Here is a 23,890-nt window from a genome sequence, read left to right as displayed (position 1 = left end):
TCAGGAACAGCCAAAGCATTCCTCCCAGCCATGTGAGACACAGCTTTTACTACAAATTAATCTGGTAATAATTAGTAATCAAATTAATCTGGGAAATAAAATTCAAACAAGAAATGCCCAGAAATTTGTGTATCCCAAAACATGGCCCAGCTATGCTCAGAGAGGAGGTGTTCCTTGCAGAGGCATCCTTTGCATCTCAAACAGGGTGCCACATTTTTGAGAGCAAAGATTAAGCCTTGCACTTACCAGCCATAAGCAGAACAGGCATCAATTAAACTCTACCATAAACCCACTCCAATGTCTAACCCAGCACATAAGGCTGACTATTACACTTTAAAGGATTGCCTTTGACTATCCCTTACTGCTTCCCTTGCAAACTGATTAGGATTAAAGTCCCCATTTCACAGATGAGAAAACAGATGCAGGAAGGCAGGGAAGGCCCTGCTCTGAAGCTATGCAGTAAGTGAACACCAAGTCCTCCTGGCTTGCAGTCAGCCATACCCTGTTATTTGATGATGCAGCAAAATTATTTAGAGCTGAGCACAGAGGGATTGTGCTAGTGATGCCACAGGAAGCAGAGTGTGTCCAGGGTGACAGAAATCCTTTGCATAACGTGTAGTGATTGTGAGCTGTGTTCTGCCATTGTAGGCTGGCATGTGATTCCCACAGCTACACACTTGTTTTACAGGACCAGCCATTGCCAGAAGCATAAAAGCAAAATGATGCTATTAAATCAGGCTGAAAAAATGGCTGCTGTTTTCATCTTTTGCAAAGCCAGCTTACAAGGCATATCCTTGGCTTTGGAAAGAATCATTACCATGCCTTTAGGGAGAAGGTGAAAGTTTATTTCTGCCTCTGCTTGCTCAGAGCTGGGTCTAGCAGGCTTCAGAAATAAGTGACCATGCAGGACTGGTGTTTGTTAAGAGCATGGTACTTCTGGGACTTCTCTAAAACAGCCATGTCATCTTCCCACACCATCTTCTCCCTTTGGGAGCTAGGGCTGGGAGAGCCCTGCTAACGGGTGGGCACACCTTTCCCAAGGCTAAAATGTCCTGAAACAGTGGCATTACAGCATCTCCCCTGGAGACACTCCATAGCTTGGAAGAGGGCTCCGCTTGCAAGCAAATAAGACAAGTAAATCCTCTTCTGCTCCTCTCTTTAAATCCTATGATGCTGCCAAGCTTGCCCTTTTGCCTTATTATTTTAATGCTTCACAGATCTGCAGACTGGCCTCTTTATCCTATTGCCATGGCTGTCTAGCTTTGTTTGACATTTTTAGCTAACTTTGTCTCCCTAGATCAACTCCCCATGCCCACACTGACACGTTATTCCCACTGCTCTGCTCTTTCTGTTCACAATGCTATCCTGGTAATAAATAGAGCAATCAGTGCACATCCTCTGAGCAGGCAAAGTTTTCTTCTTCTCCATTTCAAGATCACAGTATCACCTACTCGATTCCATCCCTTTCTAGTGGATGCTCCCAAGGGCATGACCTGGTCCACAGCCCCGTGTTTCTGATACTCTGGGGCACCTGGCCCCTGCTCTGAAGCCTCATTACACATCCAAGCCCATGGACTTGCAAGATAGCCAGCTCCTCCCTCTGAGCAGCTTATTGCTGGATTAGATATGAACCTCAGGGAGCTGGGGGAGGTTCATGAAAGGCCAGCATTAATGGCCATTAGGGAGAGAGATAATTACTTAATGCTAGTACAGCACTTTGAGGATGTAAAGCTATATAAGTGCTATGTACAAGTAGTATTATAAGGCTTGAGGTTTGTCTGCTACCCAGGAAAGCTAGTGTCTGGGGGAAAAGTTCTCCTTGTCCCAGCTTTCTGAATGACATCCAGCTGATTAGGAAAGGAAAAGATGACATGCTATCCCCTGGTGAGTCTGACAGTATAGCAGCAGGTAGTGGAGCAGCGGTGTTCAGCAAAGACTGTGCAATAAATCCACAGTTTGGGCCACCAGCAGAGATAACCTCAAAATCAAAACCAGAGTAGGGCTGAAAAACCCTCATGCAAATTTAGGACTGGTGGGAATACAGATACAAGCACATTAAAGGCAGCTTTTGGTGGGAAGCAACATCTTCCCCCTTCCCAGCTCACATAGCAGCACCAGAGCTGTAGCCCAAAGCAGCATTCAAAGGGGAACTTCTGAGCCATCTTTTCCACACTCACAGCTGGAAGGCACCTCCACGGATCTCAGCTCAGAATGGGATTTGTCCCCAGCATGCTCTTAGCCTGTGTCTTATTTTTCATTTTGTGCAGTTTCCTTTGCAATGTTGAAATAAAAACCAAACCAAACAAACCTAAACAAAACAAAGAAACAAACAAACAACAAAAAACCCCAGTGCTTTTGTTTTCCTTGGTCATTTGACACCTTTCCTTCTGCTTCTGGCACACTTGATGGAGACTCTGCTCCTGCCTTGGGAAGATCACAAGAACTACTGTCTTTGCATCGTGCAGCATTATTCGAACTTCCCACTTTCATGCAGGAAGTGGAGACATTTGAGTTTGTACAGAACCACATAGCAGTAGTGAGACCTTGGCACCATTCCTCTCCAGGAAATTCCACTCAACCTAGTGATAAGATACACATTCTCTGATTGCCATCTCTGTTCCTGCTGCTGTAGGTAGGGGTGACCTGGGATCTTCTTTCCTTGCAGGCCTGGATGCCATCCCAGCCAGGACCACACCAAATCATATGTCCTTTAGAGCTCAGCTCTAGGAGCTGGAGATCCAGCTCTGAGCCTTCCCCAGCAGCCAGCTGTAAGTCCCCATCAGGACATGCTGACTCCTGCTGCAGGCAGGATGCGCTGTTAATTCAGCAGCTCTGGACAGCCTTGTATGAATAAGAGCCACAGGTGGCTCTCAGGGTCATCTGAGAGGATGAAAGGGCAAAAAAAAAAAAAAAAGCAATGAAAGCAAGAAGGACGCAAAGCTGCTCTGTTTGGCTAAGTTGAGCTCTTAGAGAACAACAAACAAAACTTCTGTAGATTGTGCCTTCGTGAGTCAATGTTTGTCAGTTCAGGTTGGGGCACAAGGAGATGACTTCTCAGGGTGATACAAAGAGCAGCACATGCTGCTGGCTGGGGACCCAGGAGGAGACACTCCTTCCTTGCCTTCAGCCTGGATCCAGCTGCACTGAGAAATTTTTCAGATGTGCCAGTATTTTGCCTCTGTGAGTCCTGACAGATTCCTGGGCACCTTTTACAAAGCAGAGGGATTAACTCTGACACGCCAGACAGAGCTGAGCTTTGCTGAACCTTAGCTGTCCCCACTTCATAGTTTCAACTGTCACCTTAGTAGGCTCTTAAGTACCCAAGTTTAGATCAGAGGTTGCTGAATTTAACTGCAAATTATGACTGGATGTGATTCCCAAGTGCTTTATCTGTAATTTCCTTTCAGCTTATCCAGGAAAAAAGGTCCTAGCTATATCTGAGACTGCACCATTGCCAGAATTACCCTGGCCTCTAAAAATCCCCAAGGTGTTCTCCTGATGGAAAGGCATCATGTGTTGTGGCTGCACCAGCCCACAGGCTGGGCCTCCTCTAAGTGACTCAAAAGCCATCATAGCCCTGTCCTTGCCTTCACCTCTTGTGCTTTGCAGTCACTGCTGTCACAGCCAGTGCTGAACAGGAGATTAAACAGCCAGCAAACAACAAAAAGCTCCCATCAAAGTTGAAAAGTTACTTGGCTGTGTCCTCACCACGCTCCACTCTCTGGGAACAGCAGATGCGATCCTCTCACAATTCTCACTGGCTACACCAACCATCTCCTGCATTGCAGGCCCTGGCAGTGCCACAGCAAAAGGCTGGCTGCCTGCCTCCCTGCGTGCCAGCTACCGAAGACATCTCACAGCAGTTTTCTAGGGGTTTTTGAGATGTACAGAATGCACAAAGTAACCTGGAGCTGTTTCTCCTACTTGAGTGGAGCTGTGCTGGGTGTCCCAGTTGTCCCAAGGAAAGGGACTTGCTGGTTGCCTGCTGCTAGAGGCAAGATTGGATTTACCCAGAGAGAACATGGGAAAAGGAACCAAATGTCCAGGCCACGAGGTGATGCAAGGAGCCAGATGGACTTGTTCAGGAGCAGGAAACACTGACCAGGCAGGGTTAATGTGAAACTGAGAAAGGGGTGAGAGCTTCCTGCTGTCAGTAGGCCTGTTTGGCAAGGGACTGTTTGTTCCCCCTAGACACACATACTGTGTTTAAACATGAGTCTAAAAATAAAACCTGCCATTGACATTGTTTTTCCTTACTTCATTTAACAATCTAGTTGCTTTATGACCTGTAATTCTGAATCACGTTGAATCAAGCAGTGTAATTTGCAAGCAGGGACAGCAACCTTCCCCTTCCTCCACCCGCCCCTCCCTCTACCCCTCATCTCTGCTCCACTGAGTGTGTTTTAATCCCACGGTTTTCAGCATTCCTAATGAGCCATTAACAAGCTGCCAATTACTTATGCAAATGAGGGAGGGCAGACATGGAGGGGTGGCTGTAGCTAGAGGTAAATTCTGCTACCTCAAAATGGTCTGAGATAAATCACTGCTGCTCTAAGAGCTGCCTGTGCCCAAAAGTCCTCTCAGCTATATTATCTACTGTCTAAAAATGCCAGAGGTAATGCAGAAGATGGTTAAGACAAGGGAAACAGAGGAGAAATTGCACATATATTTTTAATTATGTTTGCCAATAATCTGCTTGGTGTGCACCTTACTACAACTGTTCACCTTTTCTTCCCAAAACTCAAAGCATCTGCACTCACTGCTTGCAAACAGCTGCACAATCAGCCTGTAGACAAATGGCCCGCTCCATGTTCATCTGAGTAAAAGCTCCAGAAGCCATGATCTCAAACACTAGGATATGAATTCTGAGAAGCTTTAAAGGGGATCTGGAGTCTGCAAATACTGCTTGTGCCAACAGAAACTTCCCATGAATGATCTGCATTATCATTTCCCTGGTAATGCTACAAAAGGTGTTTTAAATAGTTCAAAAGCTAATCGGATAGAAGTCAAGTTAAACCATCATGATGCAAGAAACACATCCATTAGGGTTCTGCTCTTTTGGCCATGCAGAGAATGAAAATCAACCCAATTTCTGGCTTTGAGAAGGAGGAAAAATATTTGCCCAATAAATCTTAACCTGGTGGTATAAAAGCCAAGTCTGAAAATGGCCTGAGAAATGTAGCTTAGGAAATAGCAGCAATAAAGAACCTGCATGTGTGATCACTCCATGCTGAAATGCTTTCAGATGGGTATCTCATCATCTCCCTTCCATCGTGTGTCTCTCTCTGTCCTGACAGTGCCTCCCCTCTGGGTAACCAACAACACTCATCTTTGTCTGCAGCCAAAGCCATTCCTGACTGAGGACTACACAAGATGTAGATAAGACTCCATTACTTCTGGATACTGGATAATCAGTTCAACTGCCTTAGCATTAATCATGATAATATTCAAAATTCATTAGGCAAGATTGTTTGGAAATCTATTTCTTGTTAATGTCAGATTCGCTGAGCATCGGCCTGGCAGCATGCAGACAGAAAACTGATACAAGCCAGGGCATGCCACCTCTCTATGGAAGCATTCTCTTCTTTTATGTGTGCCTAGACTGTGATGTGGCAGCTCCTGCCTGGTTTGTGTTTTGTGAGTCTTGTCAAGAGCAGTAGAACACCACGAGCACACCATGCTGCCACTTTGTTGATCAATGGACAGCTACAAAAACATATAGCTGCATATACAGTGTACAGTTAATAATATATACAAGGTATATCATGGAGTTTTTAAGGGGGAAGGCTAGACACTCAGATCTGCACCCACAAATCGTAATGATTTTGTATCTAAAACCTGGACAAACAACCCAAAACCTTCTATGTACAAGCACGATATGGTGGTACAAAAAATAAAAAGTATTTAAAACTTAAAAACTGTTCCTTGCCTTCATGAAAACTTACAGCACTTTAGATAAAGCATGGAGGGCTTATTGCTTTATCAAGATGAAAATCTTTCAGGAAGAAAATAGCTGGATCATTTCTTGTCGCCAGTTTTGTGTACCAGTTGAGGATTCCTCCCAACAGTGCACTTCCTAATGGTCTATCTGGCCCGTTTAGGCATTTTGGGTATTGTTGCTTTCCTTCAGGTGTGGGTTCTCACCCTCTAGTTGAACGGTGGTTTCTCAGCAGGGAAACATCACAGAAATACAGACCATACATACAGAAGATACACAGTCTTTCTCTCCTAATGAAGGCAGTGCAGGCACAGATGGCATCTCAGATAAACACGCTGAAAGCTGTGTTAGAATAAAGAGCCCATCATCGGAGGCTGCAGTGTCACACCTACTAATGATGTGATTAAACCCATCAGTGCCGGTGGGAAAGCTGTGCCAGCTCTGGCACTGCTGAATGAAACGCTGCATTTCACAGCAGGGCAAACCCCAACCTGCTACCCCCACCCTCCATCAGTCACAGCACTGTAGAGACACACTGGGGATAGTGATGTTCTTGGCTAAACTTCCTGAGACCTAAACTAGGGGAAGTTGCCATGGACATCTTTCTGTGCCTGCCTCAAGCATCCCTGCCCAAAGCTGGTGTAGCAAGCAGGGGAGAGGCTGCAGATGGTGACAACAGTCCAAAAGGGACAGGCACAGGAGAGGACGGTGACAGCACCTGTCTGAGCACTGCTGTCATGGGGGAGCAGCAGTGGCACCAGGAAGGGGAAGAAATAAAACCAGCAAAAGCCAAAATGGTGACGTGCAGATGGTGAGGCTGGGGTTGGACTGTAGGATTCTGCTGGAAAACAAGCTAAATTTTAAAAATTTGAAGGAATAAAGCTTTGTGTTCTCTTCTCTATTTTTCCAGCTAAGACTTTCTGTGCATTGAAGTTCCCTTCAGTCTCAATCTAGTTGTCTGGATGCCCTTGAGTAGGACAGAGCTGCTGCAGTCCCATGCATTTCAACCACTGTGTTAAAATTCTTCCTCCCTACTTTATTTAGCCAGGAGCATAAATAAATAAGCAAACCCACAAACACAGGAACCTGGTTCCCAGATGCCATTAGAGCCCTCAAGCCCTAAGTGGCCATCACAAATATTACCAGTTGCCTTCTGCTCCCCTTCCTGCAGCCAGCCAGACCCTCCGCCCAACCAGCCCCACTGGGGCCATTGCACAAACCCAGCACCCAGTAGCACACTGGTTTTGCCCTAATATAGGACTGCTCCAAGACAGTCAGCTCTCCAAACAGGCCAGTTTTCCTAGAAGAGTCTCTAGCCACCAGCTCTCCATTAGGGTTAGCCACAAGCGGAAGGACGGAAGGAGAAAGTGAGTCTAAAAAACCGCTAATGTTCTGCAGTGTCAGAAAGGACGGATGACCCCTGCAGACATATGCTGAGCAGACAGGACAGTCCTCAATTATGTCACTGCTGGAGCACTTTCTTCAAGGATAAACGTGACTACAGATGCTGGGCTTAAAGCCGTGGCTGCTTTCGCTGCTCTGGATAATCCCCTCTAGTCCAGGAGCATTAGGGGTGTGTGTGCACCGTGCCCCCGCAATGACACGCCTCTGCCTAGGAAAACGCTTTACAGGGGGAGAGTAGAGCTGAAAAAAAACCCATTAAATTTCATTCTTCTCCCTTTCCTTTGTGAGAGCAGGCCCTAAAGCATTTGCTGAGGTATTGATGGGTGCCAATCCATATAACCCAGTGAACAACCCACAGCCTCCCTCAGGAAATCACAAACAAATCTTGCCTACATGACGGAAATTTCCTGCTCGCCACACTGATTTTCCCCACTTTCATCCTCACACGTTATCCCTGTGCTAACTTCTATATACTTCTCTCAACGTTTTCTAACCTTCAAGCTCACAACTTCGTAAATATTTGCAATCAGGTAACACATCTCCCCACTCTGGTCATCCTTTAGACAAATTATTTACATACAGCCCTTTCTATCCTCAGTAATCAATGGCTTCACACTGTCTTTGTTTCTGCCTCACCTCTTCAGAAGCTGTTGACCTTATGGATGCTCTTTGTGGGGCTGAACTGGGGACATGTGACTATGTAATAAAAGAGTATTTAAACTAATGATTGCTGCAGAGACACACACTTTGCTCTTTAACTTGGGTTCTTTACACGGAGGACTTCAGAACAGCATTTGTTTCACTGGCTCACTGAAAGCCAGAAATTCTAGGGAGCTGCCACTGAAAAGAGACTGTGTTTGGCTTGAAGAGGACATGGTTTAAAAAGACAAAATGCAACGTGGCCTGGGGCTGGCACAATCTCACTTTACAGCACTACTTGCTGTATATTGATCAGAATGGGCTTGGTGCTTTATTAGCCACTCAAGAGATGCAATGAGCTGCCACTGGAATTTGTGCTTGATAATCAAAGGCATTTGTCATTCTTCCAAATGCTCTGTGAATAGGTGTTTGATTTGGGTGCACGTGAGAAATGGAGGAGAGTGATCTGGAGCAAGAGGCATTGCCCTGATCCACTGCAGCATCCTCCATGGCCCCATGGACACCATCCCACGGCGTGGTCAAGGACACGGACAGGGTCTCTGGCTCAGCAGAGTCCTTCACCACTGGCAAAGCTGTCCCTGGTGACACGTGAAGAGCAAAAGCCTTTTGCCTTTCAGCTGCCTGGCACACGGATCTCCCTCACAGCCCTCCTTTCTGTTTTGGCTTTCCTGCATTTCCTAGACAAACTGCTCTAGGGAATTTTTGCTCCCTTTCTCTGACAGGTACAGGTGGCCTTGCTACCCTCTCATTGCACCTCCCCCAGCTTGAATTTTAAACTATTTAACAGCTTTAAATGCACCTAATGAGGCTTCAGCCTGCATTTTGCTGCCATCCCTCTGCTTCTCTGGCTCCAGGAAGGAGAGTGGTGTGGAAGCCCATCACAGACTTCCCTGCGTTGGAGGGCTAATTACACAGTAACTGGTGACCTCGTAAGTACAGGGTAATCTGCTGTGTAACACCAGGATAAATGATCCCAGTACTCCTGTCTTTTCCACTGCAGCCTTCCACAGAGATGGAAATACAGCCAGTTAAATGGCAATTAATCTTTGAACCATCTGACGCTCACCCAAGGCAGTGAGGTATAACCAGCAGAAGCCCACTGGCTCTGTGCAGGACAATGGACCCAGGAGCCACTGCTCTGGGAGAGTCCAGTGTCACCTGGCCAAAGCAGGGACTGCCTTGTCACCTGGCCTCTCCGGGACCCAGCTGCCAGAGGCAGTGGGAATGGGCTGGTTTCTTAGAGCAGGATGCAGCTGTCTCCTGCCTGTTGGGCAGCAGTTAATTTGGAGAGACACATCCAGAACCATCTGCAGAAGGAAGGGGGCACCAGGAGCATGTGGATGCCCAAGGGGAACAGGCACCTGTGCTGTCAGTGGAAGCAGGATGGAGCCAGAGGTTCCGAGCAGCTCAGCCATGCTGGGATGAGCTGTCTGGAGTGCTTCCTTACCCTCACTGCAAGGGAAGTGGGTGGGAACAGCACCAATGCTTTCCTCTGAAACCATCCCAACCAGCCAGGCCCAGACCCAGGTATTCACCCTGCAAAACTCCAGGAAGATAAGCCAAGAGATCCATTTTCTCCCTCCCCACTGTGAGATGCATTTCATTCCCTCCCATGCTAACAGCCTGCTGCCCTGGGGCTGGGGGCTGTCTGTCTGAGCCCTGCTACCTTCATGGCAACAAAATATATTTGCATTCATTTCAGACCTACTGACATCATTCCCTCTGAAGACCTGCAGTTTTTTATGGTAAGTACAGTAATGATTTTCAGATTATAGACTAATAAAATATTTTAATTTCTTTGGCACATTAAGGTGGGCACTATATGATTATTATGACATTTAAGTAGTGCTTTAAAAAAAAGAAAAAGGAGGGTGAGAGGGTCTGCTTGCATTTCTTTTCCAAGCACGAGCACTGAAATAGAAACTTAAAATCCCACTCATGGGTACCAAGATCAGCTCTGATATCTCCCCTCTGAGCCTGTTTCACTTGAATACCTGCCAAGTTAAATAAGCAAACACAGGATTGCAGCGTCCTAGTTCCAAACCTGGTTTTGGCAAAGGAGCCCTCCTCCCTAGTCACTCTGGCCATTCTGTGCAGCAGCAGCCTGAGCTAAGCACCACCTCCCTGTGCCATCAGGTCACAGCTGGGCCAGGCCATCACAACTGATGGGTTACACTGAGTTTTTACACTTGAGCTTGTACTCACCAATTTCTCCCCTCTGTCCATTCATTGTGTATTAAGATGGACAAATCATGGGTTTAGAGCATCCCATCATTTTCATGGCATGCAATGTACACCACAGGCTGCTGCACCAGGCACCTTTCTCTGCCCGGGTAGCACTTGCATGGTTTGGAGTCAATCAGATTGCACTGGACTAACCAGGGGCATTTTAAAAGTTGCCCTTGAAGCACCATGTGTTAGTATGGCTGATAACTCTGGAATTCCTTTCCTAATCTGCAAAACAGGATGATGAAATTCCACCCTTGGAAGTGTTCAAGACCAGGCTGGAGGAGGCTTTGAGGAACCCGGTCCAGTGGCATGTGTCCCTGCCCATGGCAGGGGAGGGGGACTAGATGTCTTTAATGTCCCTTTCAATCCAAACAATCCCACGATTCTGTGAACTCACTGACTTCTCAAAAATGCTGCACAGGTAATGGCTTGTACAGTGAAGCTATAAATGGCAGGGAAAAGCCTGTCAGCAAAAGGAAAAAAATAGCCAAATGTTTAGCTCAGCATTAGTTATACCTGGCAAGAGAGACAGAGGGTTACACAATGAAAATGATGGCGAAGAATAGCAAAAAGGTTCCTTTGTGCTGTGAGTACTTTTGCCTTGTTCCCCACCTGGATCTCAGGTGATGACGTGAATGTTCTACAAGGCAGAGGCAAGAGTGAACTCAGGCCTCCCCATTATCATTACCTGACCTTGCATGTTCTCTTCTGCAACCTCAGCATTTTTTTGTGGCGAGGATTTCTGGGTGGTTATTTTAATAAAACTGTGTTAAATTTCTTGCTTCTATGCCAGGTACCTGCTGTTTAACAAATGGGCCATGACTAAGCATAGACTGGAAATCAGAGGCAGCTACGATTTAAAGCAATGGGATTCTGGGACTGTCTTCTTCCCCTTAGGAGCACATTTAATAGTGGGGCTTGATTATGAAAAAGATAAATCTGATGTGATTGATGCAACAGGGGATTGGATTTGATGATCCAGGGAATCCTTTCCAGATCTCTTTACTCCTAATGAAGTAATTTTTCAAAGGAGTTTTTGAGGGTGTGGTGGGGATGCAGTGCTCTGCTGATGGCAAACCGTGGTGAACTGTGTAGGTACCTGATGATGGTTAGTGGGTCCCCATCCCCAGATTTAACAAATTCTCATCAACAATAGGGTGGAGCAGTTATCATTCCTGGTTCTACTGATCTAGAGCAAACCAAGCAGAGGTGGGTGCAAGGAACCTGCCTGCTGCCTTCTTTGCATTTTCCAGCCACTGAGGACTCCCAAAATTCACTCTCTGTGAACTGAAACTCAAATGTCTCAGTTCACAGACTCCCTACATATTCCTAAGGCACTTACCTGTTTCCCAATGCTGTAATCTGTAATCCCTTGCAATCTTACTTTCATGTGAATCTCCTTGGTGAGCACGAACACAGATCACTCTTTAACAATGGCAAACTGAGGCACAGGAGAACTAATGGAATTTCCTATGGTGGCAGAGGACATCAGTAGCAGGGAAGGGACCTGCAGCACAGTCCAGGTCTGAGATCTCACTGCTGGACTCTTCTCCCTGCACCTGGCTCTGCCCTCCCTTTCAAAACAGGCATAGCAGAGCACAAAGCAGTTTTCAGCCCAAGCATTCACTGATCTGAGATTCCCATCCTTTGTCAAGCCCTGGGGGCTGAGCTTGGGTACAGGGCAAGGTTTTTTCAGAAGTGATGCCGAGGGAAAGTGATAATGTTCTTTTTTCCCCCCTAATAGTTTTAATTCTTTGATTCCTACTTGCTAATAAGATAAAATGCTGTGATTTCTGCAGGATCAAATGGTGCAGGATAAGCTAAAGGAGTTAATTAATTAACAGGCTTTTAGAGCTGGGAAAAAAATAATAAAAAAAATCAAGAGAGTGGTAGATAATAGCTATGAATACTGCTCCAGCATCACCTGCCATGACACTGTAGCCAAAGGGAGGATGTCACGTTAGTGCTGGGCACAGCATTCTGATAGTGAATAAAAATGATAAATGAGATGGTAAGGCTTTCTCTCTCCAAAATGTGGTTATTCACAGATGTGCTACATTTCTCCAGGGCCTGATCCTGCAAGTAATACCAGGTGTAGCACTTCTGTGCTCCTCTGGCTTCCCCAGGGATTGCTTGGAGCAGTGAGTGCTAGGCCCAGTGGCAAGTGGTTGCAAGATCAGATTCATAGTGTGCCAAGCATTTTGAATGAAAAGAGCTATAAAGAAGTCACATATTATTATGTCACATTGCAAAGGTCAGCCCCAGTATCTGTTCTGTCATAAGGACATGATTCAAAGGCAACAAAATAATGTCAGGGCACAGGGGAAAATAATTTTTTTAAAAACTGCCTTCAGGGCCAAGGATACAAAATTACATCAGTGCTTAGAACTAAATTCCCCTCCACACCCCACAATTCAATTTTGGCTCAGAAAGGCATAAGTGTAACAAAATCACCTTTCAGTGGCAAATCTTCTTATCTGCTGACATATCCCCTGCAAAATCAGCAATATCTAAACTCACACTCCCATTTGGTTCTGGCAATGGTCAGGAAGTGCCAGAGCCTTGCTCTGTCACATATCCCAGGATTTGCAAGATCCACTCAGCTGCTGTAGGCTTTCTCAGGAGCAGCAGGAGTGGTCCTGACACCCATCCTGCATCGCCTGGCCAGGAGCAAACAGCTCCCCTCACAGAGCCACAGGGAGGTTGGGGCAACTGGACCCAGGTGATTTATCCCAGACATGACTCCTTTGCAAATATTTATGCCCATCTCTGGGACTGCTGGCACAGGGAAGTTATTGGGAAATAAATTGTGGAAGACATCACTTTCCTCCCTTAAACTATGAGGGGTCATAACTGCTCTGTTCAGTGTCTTAGGGTGGATTAGTTCCATCCACTTCCAAAACAGACTCAAGCAAAGACTCCCTAACTTTCTGGATCAACAGATCATTTCCTTGTGTGCCAGCAGAAAAATCCCACAAGACAACCAAGCTGGATGTTTGTTGCTCTCTCAGGCTCCTGCAGCTCAGCCTCAGCAGCCCTGCAGCTTCCTGGAAGGGACACTGAGCTGAGGATCCTGCAGTGAGCTCCATGGAGCTGGCTTTGCTCTGTGGGAGGGAGGCAGGGTGAACAGAGGTGTCACCAACCCTCAGCAGGCTCACACAGCTCGTGTGGTTCCCATCAGCCACACCCTTGGCAGAACCAAACTCCTCTGCTCTGTCAGAGCTTCAAACTCACAGTAAGCCCTCACTGCCTCTTCTCTGGCCAAGGGATGGGAGCAGCAGTGGGAAGTGTTGGGTGACATCCCCTCAATCACAGCTGCAGACACCCACTCAGACAACCAGATTGTGTCCAGACCAGCACACAAAAGCTGTCAGGGCTGGCATGTGACAATCCAACCACCCTAACGGTCTGGCCATGCCAGTTTAACTGTCCAAGCAGCTCTTGAGAGGACAACACAGGTCAGGGACAGCCCCAGTGAGTAGTGCAAATGCCACCCTGTTTGGAGGCATGTGGGAGTTTAGCTGCATAGAGACAAACCATGCTGTACTTGCTGCCATCACAGGCCAAGGACAGCCCACACTGTCCCCTAGTGCAGACACAGCCTGGACACCCACAGAGGAAGGTGGCACCGAGGACTTCTGCATTCATCCCATATTATCTCACCATCCAGAGAAGCCCCAGAGAGTGGCTATAGTAGACACGTGTGCAGTTCCCATCACAGACAAGAGCCCCTTCACTGCCAAATGCACAAGACCCAACCTATTCCCAAAGCCACTCAGCCCCAGGTGTCATTTCATGCCCAAGCAGCACCAGTCCCCCACTTCCAGCTGCCCCAGGGTTGGGATCCACTCACTGTTGCAGCTGCCGACGGTGCCAGTCTCTGTCGCTGCCACGCTGCGCTGAACTGGCCCTTCAGACGCGGCCCTTCCTGACAGTGAATGGGTGAGAACAAGGGAAGGAGACAAACAAAAGAGAAGGGAAGGGTGAGAGAGGGAGGGAGGGATGGGGGGGATGAAGCAAGGGGACAAGAAGGGAAAGGGTGTGTCTTTAACTGAACCAAAAGTCTTTCTCTAGCTGCAACATCCCAGCACTACTCAACCTTTGCTGTGAGGGCGTGGCGCAGGTGAGACCCTCTGGCCCCTGTGACCACCACCTCGCAGCCCACACAGTCACCTGCACCAGTGCACAGAGAGGGAGAGCTGGGCAAGAGCCAAGGGGCGCTCAGCCTCCTGAAACTTCTCCTTGGACTGTGAGGCCACACAGAATGGTCACACAGAATGTCATCCCTTGAGGGGACAGAATTCTTCTCCAGTCAAGAGAAATTTTAGGATGCTTGAGCATTTCCTCTGAATCTGGTACTTTAGCATCCTGCTTCTTGCCCATTGTCAGCCCTCCTGAGCACAGTGCAGGGACTCATCTGCCTCTGCCAGCAGAATAAGGCCCCCGTTGATATCTTCACTGAACAAGCTCAGGGCAGCCAGAGTTAAGGGTATTGTTGGCCAAATGTCCCAGCGAAGCACCTCGCACATCACCCTACACTGGCCCAAAAGTCTTTGTCCCATCAGTACTGTCGCAGGCTGGGGAAGAAAATAGCTGATCCCACAGCTCCAAATCACCCACAAACCTGCCAGCAATCAGAAAACTGAAGTTTAGAAAGGGACAGGGGAAGCAAAATTCTGGGACAGGAAATACAGCACTACATTTTCCTCAGCATCAAAGTAGGAAAGATTTGGAGAATAGGAGATGACAAAAGGGGTAGGGATCTCAGTGAGCACATTGAGAGTAAATGAGAGGCATAAAGTCTGCTGACTTTCCAGTGAGTTGTTTGTGTTCCCACTAGGATAAAATCCCAAGATGGAAAGGCAGTTGGCGAACACAGTGATTTTGGGGTACACTTCTGGCTGTGCTACTGAGGAACTCAGGCTGAGAACTGCCTGGGGAATACCCAAAAATATGGCCACAGGGTGAGTCCAGCTGGTCATTGCCCTGGGCACCTGCCCAGCCTGCAGTGGAAACTGAGCTGCTGAATGTAGCTGACAGCTCATTCTGCCTAGGGGATTGTCCATTGGATGACTGACTCACCTCCCTTCCCAAAAAGTTGAGGTATGAATTGGTGGGAGGAGAGGCTTAGGAAATTGTTTCATGCTGGTTGTTTAAATTGCTTCTGCATTACAGTTGGGGGAAAACAAAAGAAAAGTCTACGCATAAAACTGCATCCTAAAGCCAGCTGTGGCAGAGGCACGGATGTTGGAAAGAAGTAGAGCAAATGAAGTCATCCAGCAGTGGGGGAAAAACATCAATATAATATAGTGCAGAACAAAGCAAATTCTACCTCAAACGCAGAGCTGAAAGGGAAACATCTCCCTCTGTCAGATCTATTACCATGCATTTATTGCAATAACAAATAACTAACCCAGAGAGTAACCCAAACCTGATTTATTTTTCCATCTAAGTAAATATGTAGAGGCAGCCGAATTTGAGAGTAAAAACCACTGATCTCATATGTTTTTTAATATATGTTGGAAAAAATAGGAATGAAGTTTCTGCCTTGCTGCCAGGGGATGCTGGCAAAGCATTTGAGCTATAGATATTGTATCTTGTCACTAATGACTGCAGGGAACTAAAAGGGATTTGGATTTTTTAATGCTTCACATTAATTGATAATTTGGTCTCAGAATCCACAGTGGAACAGAGGATTTGCTATATTGGATCTGTCTAGTGGCCCATAAAATCTGGCATCTTGCCTCAGTGATGCTCAGAAAAATTATCATCCAACGTCTTTGCTTATAAGGTTTTTGGCCATTCATGTAAGGACCATACAGCAGAAAGGGGCAGAAGGTCCCTCTGGCCTACACAGCAAACATTTCCAAAAACTCTGACATGTGAACTTGGCAGGGTTTACTCTTTATATTTGTTTGGTTTTTTGTTTTGTTTTGGTTTCTTTATTTCTTTAAAGCAAGAAAAAAACTCTTTAACTACAGATACACTGCTCAACAGATTATCAACAGATACACTGCTGCTTTAACTCTTGGTCTCCACAGACCAAATAGAGAGAATGTCAACTTCAGGTGTTTTCAGAAGGTAAACAGGAGCAAGGCTGAGGCCAGAGTGGGGAGATGCCTTCTGCTGAGCAGAACACTATTGATTAGGCAGTATAAAGATTTCCCTCACTAATGCCTTTAGGAATCTTATCATGTGTCGCCCACATAATTGGATGGGGAAGAGAGAGGTGGAATCACTTAAGCGTTCAAAGCTCAACACGCACTGAGAAAAGATTCCCATTTCATGTGTGTGTGCAATTTTGTGCATCGTTGCCCCTTGATTGTACATTGAACACGCTCTCTTTGACAGCCAAGCCCTAAACAGCCTGGGTATTAAAACTGGTTGCAAATAGGGGCTTTCTCCACCCAGCTGGGGGGGGAGAAGGAGCTCGCTGGGGCTGAGAGAGGCAGGGCTATGAAACTGGGGGGAGCAGGAGAGGAAAGCCTGGAGAAACTCTGACTGTGCAGAAATCAGCAGGAAAAAAGAAAAGCAGTGGTTTCCTTCCATACAAGCATCTTAATTAGGGATGTTGATGAAGATATTTGCATTTTAATTTTTTCAGGGAGGTCTTCAGTTTGTCATGAAGCAAAGCATAATTTATCCATGATCTCACTAAACTGGCTTATAACTTCTCTGCCTCCAGTTTATTTGCTGATCACACCGAGGTTTGGGGGAGCTCCCCACCTTTCTTGCTCAGTGTGTCACCAAACAAAAGATCTCTTGGCTGCACCCATGGTAAAGGAGAGCTGAGATCATGGTCCTGCAGGTGGGAAGGCAGGAGGAGGCCAGTGGCCAGCTGGGCTGCAGTGAGGTTTAACAACCTAGACAAGATGAGGGGAGGGTTTTACATTTGCATATTCCAGTCTTGCTGGACTGTAAGTAGCAGTGCTCCTCCCAAAGCATGAACAGCTCACCACCCACACTCTTTCTGGTCCACCTGTGCTGGAATCATGAAGCTGGAATAATATGTTGGCATAAGGTTGTCTACCTTCTTCGGCTCTAGCTGCAGTTTAAATCAGCTTAAATACAATTTAAATTTGTACCCACTTTGATAAAACCCAGAACCATCAGTGTCTCAGACCTACTGTGTACAAAATCCTTCCTTGTTTCTGGTGACACCACAGTGAAACACGTTTTGGATGGATCTCCACCAAAGGAGAGTCTATCTTGCTTAAAATGAGGCATTGAGCTCTTTTCCCTGTCTGTCACAGCTTTCAGGCTAATGGGATGTTCCAAGTGGGGACAGGAGGAAGAAACGAGCACACTGCATGCAGGCAACCTCTAGCAGGTGTTGGAAACCACACTTGGACAAACAAATTTAAACAGGGGAAAGAAAAACAGTTTCACAGTCAGAGGGAGGGGAAAAACTACTCAAGGATGGATGGGGATCACAAGTAGCTTCTTTTGCCTCTCTAGATCTGTTGGCTGCAGCCAGGGAACACTGAAAATAGAAAAGAGTCCTGCCCTCCATAATAAAGTTTTATGCAAAGGGAATTGTTTGAAGGAAAGGGTTCCTGAATTTCCCTGCAGGAAATTTGCTATTTCAAGTTTTTACAGCAGAGGTGACAGACTTGGGTAGTTTGGCTGCATTGAGAAACAGCCCCAGCTTTCTGAACTGAACTGACTCTAACTTCTGGGGATGGTGTCACTACCCCAGTGATGGCTCCAGCATTTGACTGGTTACTCCCAGAACTCTCCCCAGATCCCAGGAAAGCAGAGATCAGCCTGGACAGCTTTTAAGAGCAGCCAAAGTCCAGTCAGCATGGACATGGACTAGAAGAATCATCTCTGTTGAATCCAAACTTGTCATATATACATCCTCAGGTGTTTTAGGTCAGGAAATACTGAACAAACAATTCCTCCCTGTTTGGCTGCATCTTTGACCTCTGCAAATGGAAGGTTAAAAACCATCAGGAAGCTAAAATGAAAGGCTTTGAACTCCCAGCCCTCTGGATCTCAGCCTGATGTTTGGGAGAAATCAAAAGCCTCAATTCAAATGCCTGGGAAATGGGGCTGAGCTTTGATTGAAAGATCCTAAGTTTGATAAGCTCTCAGTAGGTATGTGAGGGTTTGGGGAGAACACAGGGATTTAGCTGGAGGTCAGTGTTTAGGTGAATATTGAGACTGTATTAAACAAAAATTCTGAGCCAAATGACTTGCAGTGACAGCAGCAACATACCCCAAGCAGGAGAAGAGGTGAGCGTGGAGGTCAAGTACCAGAACAGGGAGTTTTTATCTCCCAAAAACAAACCGCTCTTTTGTGCCCGTGCTTCAAAGAAGATGTCACCAGATTGTGAGAGCTCTTCACCTGCCACATCCCTCTCATTACTGGAATGAAATAAATGGCAACAGCATGAAAACAGCAACTCAAGCAGGAGAACAACAGGTAGACATTGAGAAAAAGGAGAGGGAGAAAACAGGGTGCAGATGCAGGTCTTGACAGGGTGGAGAATTAGGGCAATTACCGTTTCTGAGGAAATGCCAGGAATACAGCACAACCTAATTTCCCCAATTAATTCTTCTGCACTTGAGCTGCTTTGTGTGAAGGGCTCTTAAGGTTTCGAACAGGAGGGAAAAAAAAAAAAAAGACTCAACATTTGTTTTTCCCTCAGTGTAGAAATGGGGAAGTGTTAAGGGAAAATGTCTGGCTAAAACACAAGATGATGCTGTTACATCTTCCTTTCAGGAGATAAGGAGCTGTGCCACAAATTCAATTTGCAGAGTTTTTTATAGGAGCCACAGAGATATCAAAGACCAGCACGTTCAATATCACACTGACTTTTCCTGCACGCAGAGCACACCAGGACAGGCACAGAGACACTTCAGCCACACACCCACATTGAGCCATTCCCTCACCTCCCCTTTCCAACCCTCCTGCAGCTTAGGAGGAATCTGGTTTCTCTGCCCTCAAACCCCCAGTCAGGGCAGCTGTGAGGCACCATGGCATGAGCCATCCATACCTCAAGAGGCATACAGATGTCATCGAGGGGGAGTGATGGCAGTAAGAACAAGGAAAAAAATAACAAATCAGGGGTTGGGGTGATGGGACACATGGGATAAACAGATGTTGAGTAGGGCATGTAATACTTTCAAACACAGGCTCTTGCACATAGGAATATTGTAGCTCTGCTTGGCTGGCACATCTGTATCAGTCACATCTCCAGGTCACTATGAGACTTTTTTGCCCCTACTCTTATAGGTCTGACAAAGCAAGATATATTTCTATAATCCCAGATAAGAAGCAGAAAATTAAAACACTTTTCACTTCTAAGTGTTCTTCCTAATAGAACATAGATGTGAAACCTTCTCCAATTCTGAGCAGAAAGGATGTAGAGAGAGCAGCATATCACATTTTCCTCCTCAGAGAAGGGCTAGAAGAGGAAAAGGTGGCGCACAGATGCCTCTGCACAGCACTGAGGTGCTAGGAATGGTGCTGATTGTGAAGCTGAACGTGACACACACATTGTACCTTCTACAAGATATCCCCCACAACAGCCAGCATGGCCAGGGACTGAGCTTGCCCCTCCCCACCATCAGCACTGAGCTGAGCCTGAGGACACTGTGTGAGTGCACAGCCTGGCTCATTCTCTGTCCAGAGCTGACTTACAGCCAGTGTACACTGGGTCTACCATAAAACCTGAGAGTGGCAGCTTATTTTCTCTCCCAAAGTGAGGCAGTACCACATCCCAGCTAGAAATTCAGAGGGAGTTTCCCTTCCCTGTGCCTGTTGGCCTTTCCCTTAGCAGGTGATGGTTCAGAGCCCCAGCACACTCATCACAGGGCTCCATCCTGGTGCTGACAGGGCTGGGCAGCAGTTCCCCTGTGCTGGGATCCACCTCTCATGCTGCACACACACTGCATGAGCTGCACAGCAAAACCACAGAGAAAGCACCAGGGGGCTGACAGTGGCTGTTGTGCAGCTGAGGGATCCACAGGAGCTCTAAGGGGTTCTGCCAAGCCTGCGCAAAAAGGCAGTAGGGAGAGTACAGCTGACCCTCTGCAGAGAGTTCAGAGCTGGTGGGAACAGAGCACCAGTGATGGTGTGATTATCTTTGGAGCCCTCTATGGAGAAGACTGTGGGTCAGACTAAATCCAGTTTAAATGCAAGGCTTGTCTGTTTGTTAGTCTTATCTACCATGCTGGATGAGCCTCCAAAGGAGCACGACCCAGGCAGCTGCTAAATCTCAGTGACCTATTGCACACATGGAAACTTCACTGGAAAAACAACTGGCTGTATCCATGAGAAAGAAGCCAATCTTGAATGGCAGAGGAAAAGAACAACAGTAAGAGATGGTCAAGATGAGAGATTGCCATCAGAAAGAAACCTTAAATGGGTACTGAAAATTATCAAGAATATGGGGGTTTTGCTGGCCATTTTAAAGAAAGAGAAGAAATAAATTGTTTACACAGTAAACCTTCATGCTTCAGAGGAGGAGGGATCCCAGACTTTTTAAGGAACACTGACCTAAGGCCAAAGTCATAGCAGAAATTTTTTGGTTCTGATGGTCTAAGGGTGTAAGAGACAAGGTTCATGGGAAGAGATATTAATCTTTTATTAAACCAACTGATACAACAGAAAATAACAATAAAAAAGAACTCAGAGAGGGGTTGTGCACCTAAAATTCATTCTTTCTCCCCCTTCCAACAATATCGTGTGTTCCATTAAAAGATATTGCTTCTTCCTGCAAACCTTGTTTCTCCTAATCCAAACAATGCTCCAGAGTGGTGAGGACACAGAAATGGGGAGCATTTTTGTCATTATGATTATCTCTGTATTGCTAGAAATAAATTAAAAAAAAAAAAAAAATCCAGAGCCCTTGTCAAGTCCTGCATATGTCTTTTTTTTTGACAAGCAGGTGTGCTCTGCTTGATGAAATGACCAGGAGAACACTCAGGATTGATCTCTGTGAAAGGATGGAGCTAAATCCCTAAGAAGTGTCAAGCCCAGCCCAGGATTTGGAGCAGGATGCCAGAAGAGTAGGACAGAGGAAATATGGGCAGAGGAATGTCTTCATGAGGTTTAATGTCTACATAAATCCTTTCTCTCTTTGGCATGTGACTTCACTGATGAAGTCCCACCCATGTCAGGACATCACCTCAGCAGTTATTAAGGAGTCTTGACTACAGTTTCAGACTGTGTTCTCATCTGAAGATGAAGAAATACTGCCCTGGACAGCTGCCACGTGATTTTGCTTTGTAACTGAAGTATGCATTTAGGGGGAAAAAATGGAAAATTATTTTGGTATTACTGGAGCTTGGGTGGGTCCAGAGCCACAGAAGGGCTCTTGGAGCAACCAAACCCCAGTGTGCAGGGTGAAAGAGCAGCTGGGGATTCTGATCTCAGCCCTGGTGATGCCCCCAGCTCTGACACTCCCCCACAGCCACCGAGACACCCTCCAGGACAGCACTGGGCAGGCACCCTGTGCCTCACTTGCTGCAGTCTCCATGCCACCCTCAGCTTGGCTGAGGCACCATGTCCCTGACCTGCAGCGTCCCACCACCTGCTGTCACAGTCCTGAGTCATACCTAAAAAAAATCGCCTACTCACACCATTTTTTAGAGAAAACAACAAGGAAAATGAAATCCGCCCAAACCTTTCCTCTCCACTGTGGATATATTCCATCCCGCCTTCCCACAGAGACCCACACCAAAGATTGCACAGCACGTTACACAACACAGCACAGAAATGCTCCTTCAGCAGCCCCTCCCTCCCTCTTCTCACAGAAGCTGGGCTACTTCTCCCTGGCTCCCCAGTTCCTCCACTTTCCTCTGCTTTCCAGTCAGATGCTGTTCCACCTCCCCCCTCCACTTCCACCTCCACAATCATTTTCTGTCCATTCTGTCTTCTTGAAAGGAGGTTAAAAGGCAACAGCTGACGGGATCCCTCTGTGATGGAGGAGGAAGAGGATGCATCAGTCTTCAGGCAGAGCATGGAGAGCTTGCAGAGAGGGGGGACAAGCCTCTCTGCTGTTTTTGTTACGCAAATGTTTGTTTTCTGTACCCAAATGTGTAACAGAAAATTAATCAGCTCACCTTTGTTAAAGTAATTTTTGCATCCCACAAATGCAGGAGCCAGATGGTGTACTTTCTTTGTCTTAAAAGATTAAAAAATGGGAAAGAAAGGAAATGGCTAGGAACTAATCCTCCGCCTGGAACACGGTAATATATCCACATACCCAGTTATCCAGGCTTGCAGGGCCTGGGCAGGAGCAAACACAGGGACCCAGCAGACTGAAGAGAGTGCTCACAGAGAGCTCCAGTCCTGTCACGTTGTGTCAGCTTGGGGTGGGATTTCTCCCTGTGTTTCCAGAAGATGACAAATTACAGCTTCTCCCAGGGCTGTAGCTTGGACACACCAAGCAATATTTTCTAGAACCAACTGAAGCAGAACTTTGCTCCAGGTCCCACTGGCAGGCTGTCTGAAGGGGAAAGCTGCCATGCACAAACGCTGGAAAACAGAGTTGGAAACTTCACCAGGCAGATCATGAATGTGACCAGGGACAGCAGTGAAGACTGAAAGTTCAACTCTTCAGCCAAATCTCCAACTTTCATAGGTGAGACCAAGGACCAGTTTGGTTCTCCCACTTGAGCTTGTTTGCTCATATTCTGGGAGGAGTGTGGTTGGACTGTGCCTGGAGGGGGGATGAAGGACACCGGGCCCCTGGAATTCTGCTCTTTGCTGGCCTGAGGAGACTTCCCAGCTCTGTCACCAATTCCTGCTTTGGCCTGGGGCAGGTGATGTAAACCCTCTGCCCCTCATGCCACCAGTGTAAATATGGGCAATCGGAACCTTATTTTGCTAGAAGCCTTCTTTGGACTTTAACACAGATAAGGCCTCAATGAATTAACTTTATGATCAAAAGTTTTAAACAACTGAATGTAAGTGAAAACAAAAAAAAGGAAAATTAACTAAGAACAAAAGGCTGTGATGGTCTGAAACTCAGTTCTTGCTCTGGTAAGTAGGTGATAACAGTTCACTAGGAATTTGTGTATGCAGAGAAAAGCTCGCTAAAGAGTCTTCTGACACTGCATAAGACAGCACGGAGCAGTCCTCAGCAAAGCACTTTGCACAGACAGAATGAGGGCTACAGGACACCACCACAGAGAAGACGAAAAACCCCACGACAATAAACTGGCCTGTGGAGATCATCTCAGCCCTCCCAGCTGTGGCAACAGCCAGCAATTCCTCCCCTTGCACAGAGGGCTCTTGGTGCTGCAGGAGCACGAGCTCGGCTGGGATTGTGTCCAGCAGTGCCTTGGTTGGGGCAGGATTTACAGGGCTGAAGGGAAGAAGACAGGCAAGAACTTGGGTAATCACATGTGCTGCTTCTTATCCTCCCCTGGGCTCTTCTCTTTCCTACTGACATTTCAGCAGTTATGGGACCACATCACCTCTCTTTCCTCATCACTGCCCAGTAACTGCACTGAGACCTTCTCCCAGCATGGGCTTTTCTGCAGCACAGTGAAGATTGGTTCCCTCACTGGTAATTAAACCCAGTGGCAATCCAGTGTTCTGGCCTGGGAGAGGTGATACATCTCAGCACAAATCTGATCACGTTTTCCTTCCTCCCCAGCACAGTAATTGCACTTGGCAGCTATAACATAATGAAAACTTCC

The 23,890-nt window shown here is 46.7% G+C and overlaps 1 protein-coding gene across 2 annotated transcripts in view; it reads right to left on the bottom strand.

Annotated features, from left to right (window-relative positions):
• NTRK3 (neurotrophic receptor tyrosine kinase 3) overlaps positions 1 to 23,890 on the bottom strand; it is a 202,864-nt gene that overhangs the window by 6,077 nt on the left and 172,897 nt on the right. The window contains exon 16 of one of the 2 annotated variants that reach the window (XM_053988106.1): positions 14,085 to 14,159. The exons of the other annotated variant lie outside the window; for it this stretch is intronic. Within the exon in view, the coding sequence (XP_053844081.1) occupies positions 14,085 to 14,159 (75 nt within the window). The remainder of the gene's footprint in view (positions 1 to 14,084; positions 14,160 to 23,890) is intronic. 2 annotated transcript variants of the gene reach the window in all.

This window comes from Vidua macroura, chromosome 12 (genome assembly GCF_024509145.1).
Source record: "Vidua macroura isolate BioBank_ID:100142 chromosome 12, ASM2450914v1, whole genome shotgun sequence".
In the NCBI taxonomy this organism is placed as follows: Eukaryota; Metazoa; Chordata; class Aves; order Passeriformes; family Viduidae; genus Vidua; species Vidua macroura.
This window is presented reverse-complemented; position numbering and strand designations above follow the sequence as displayed.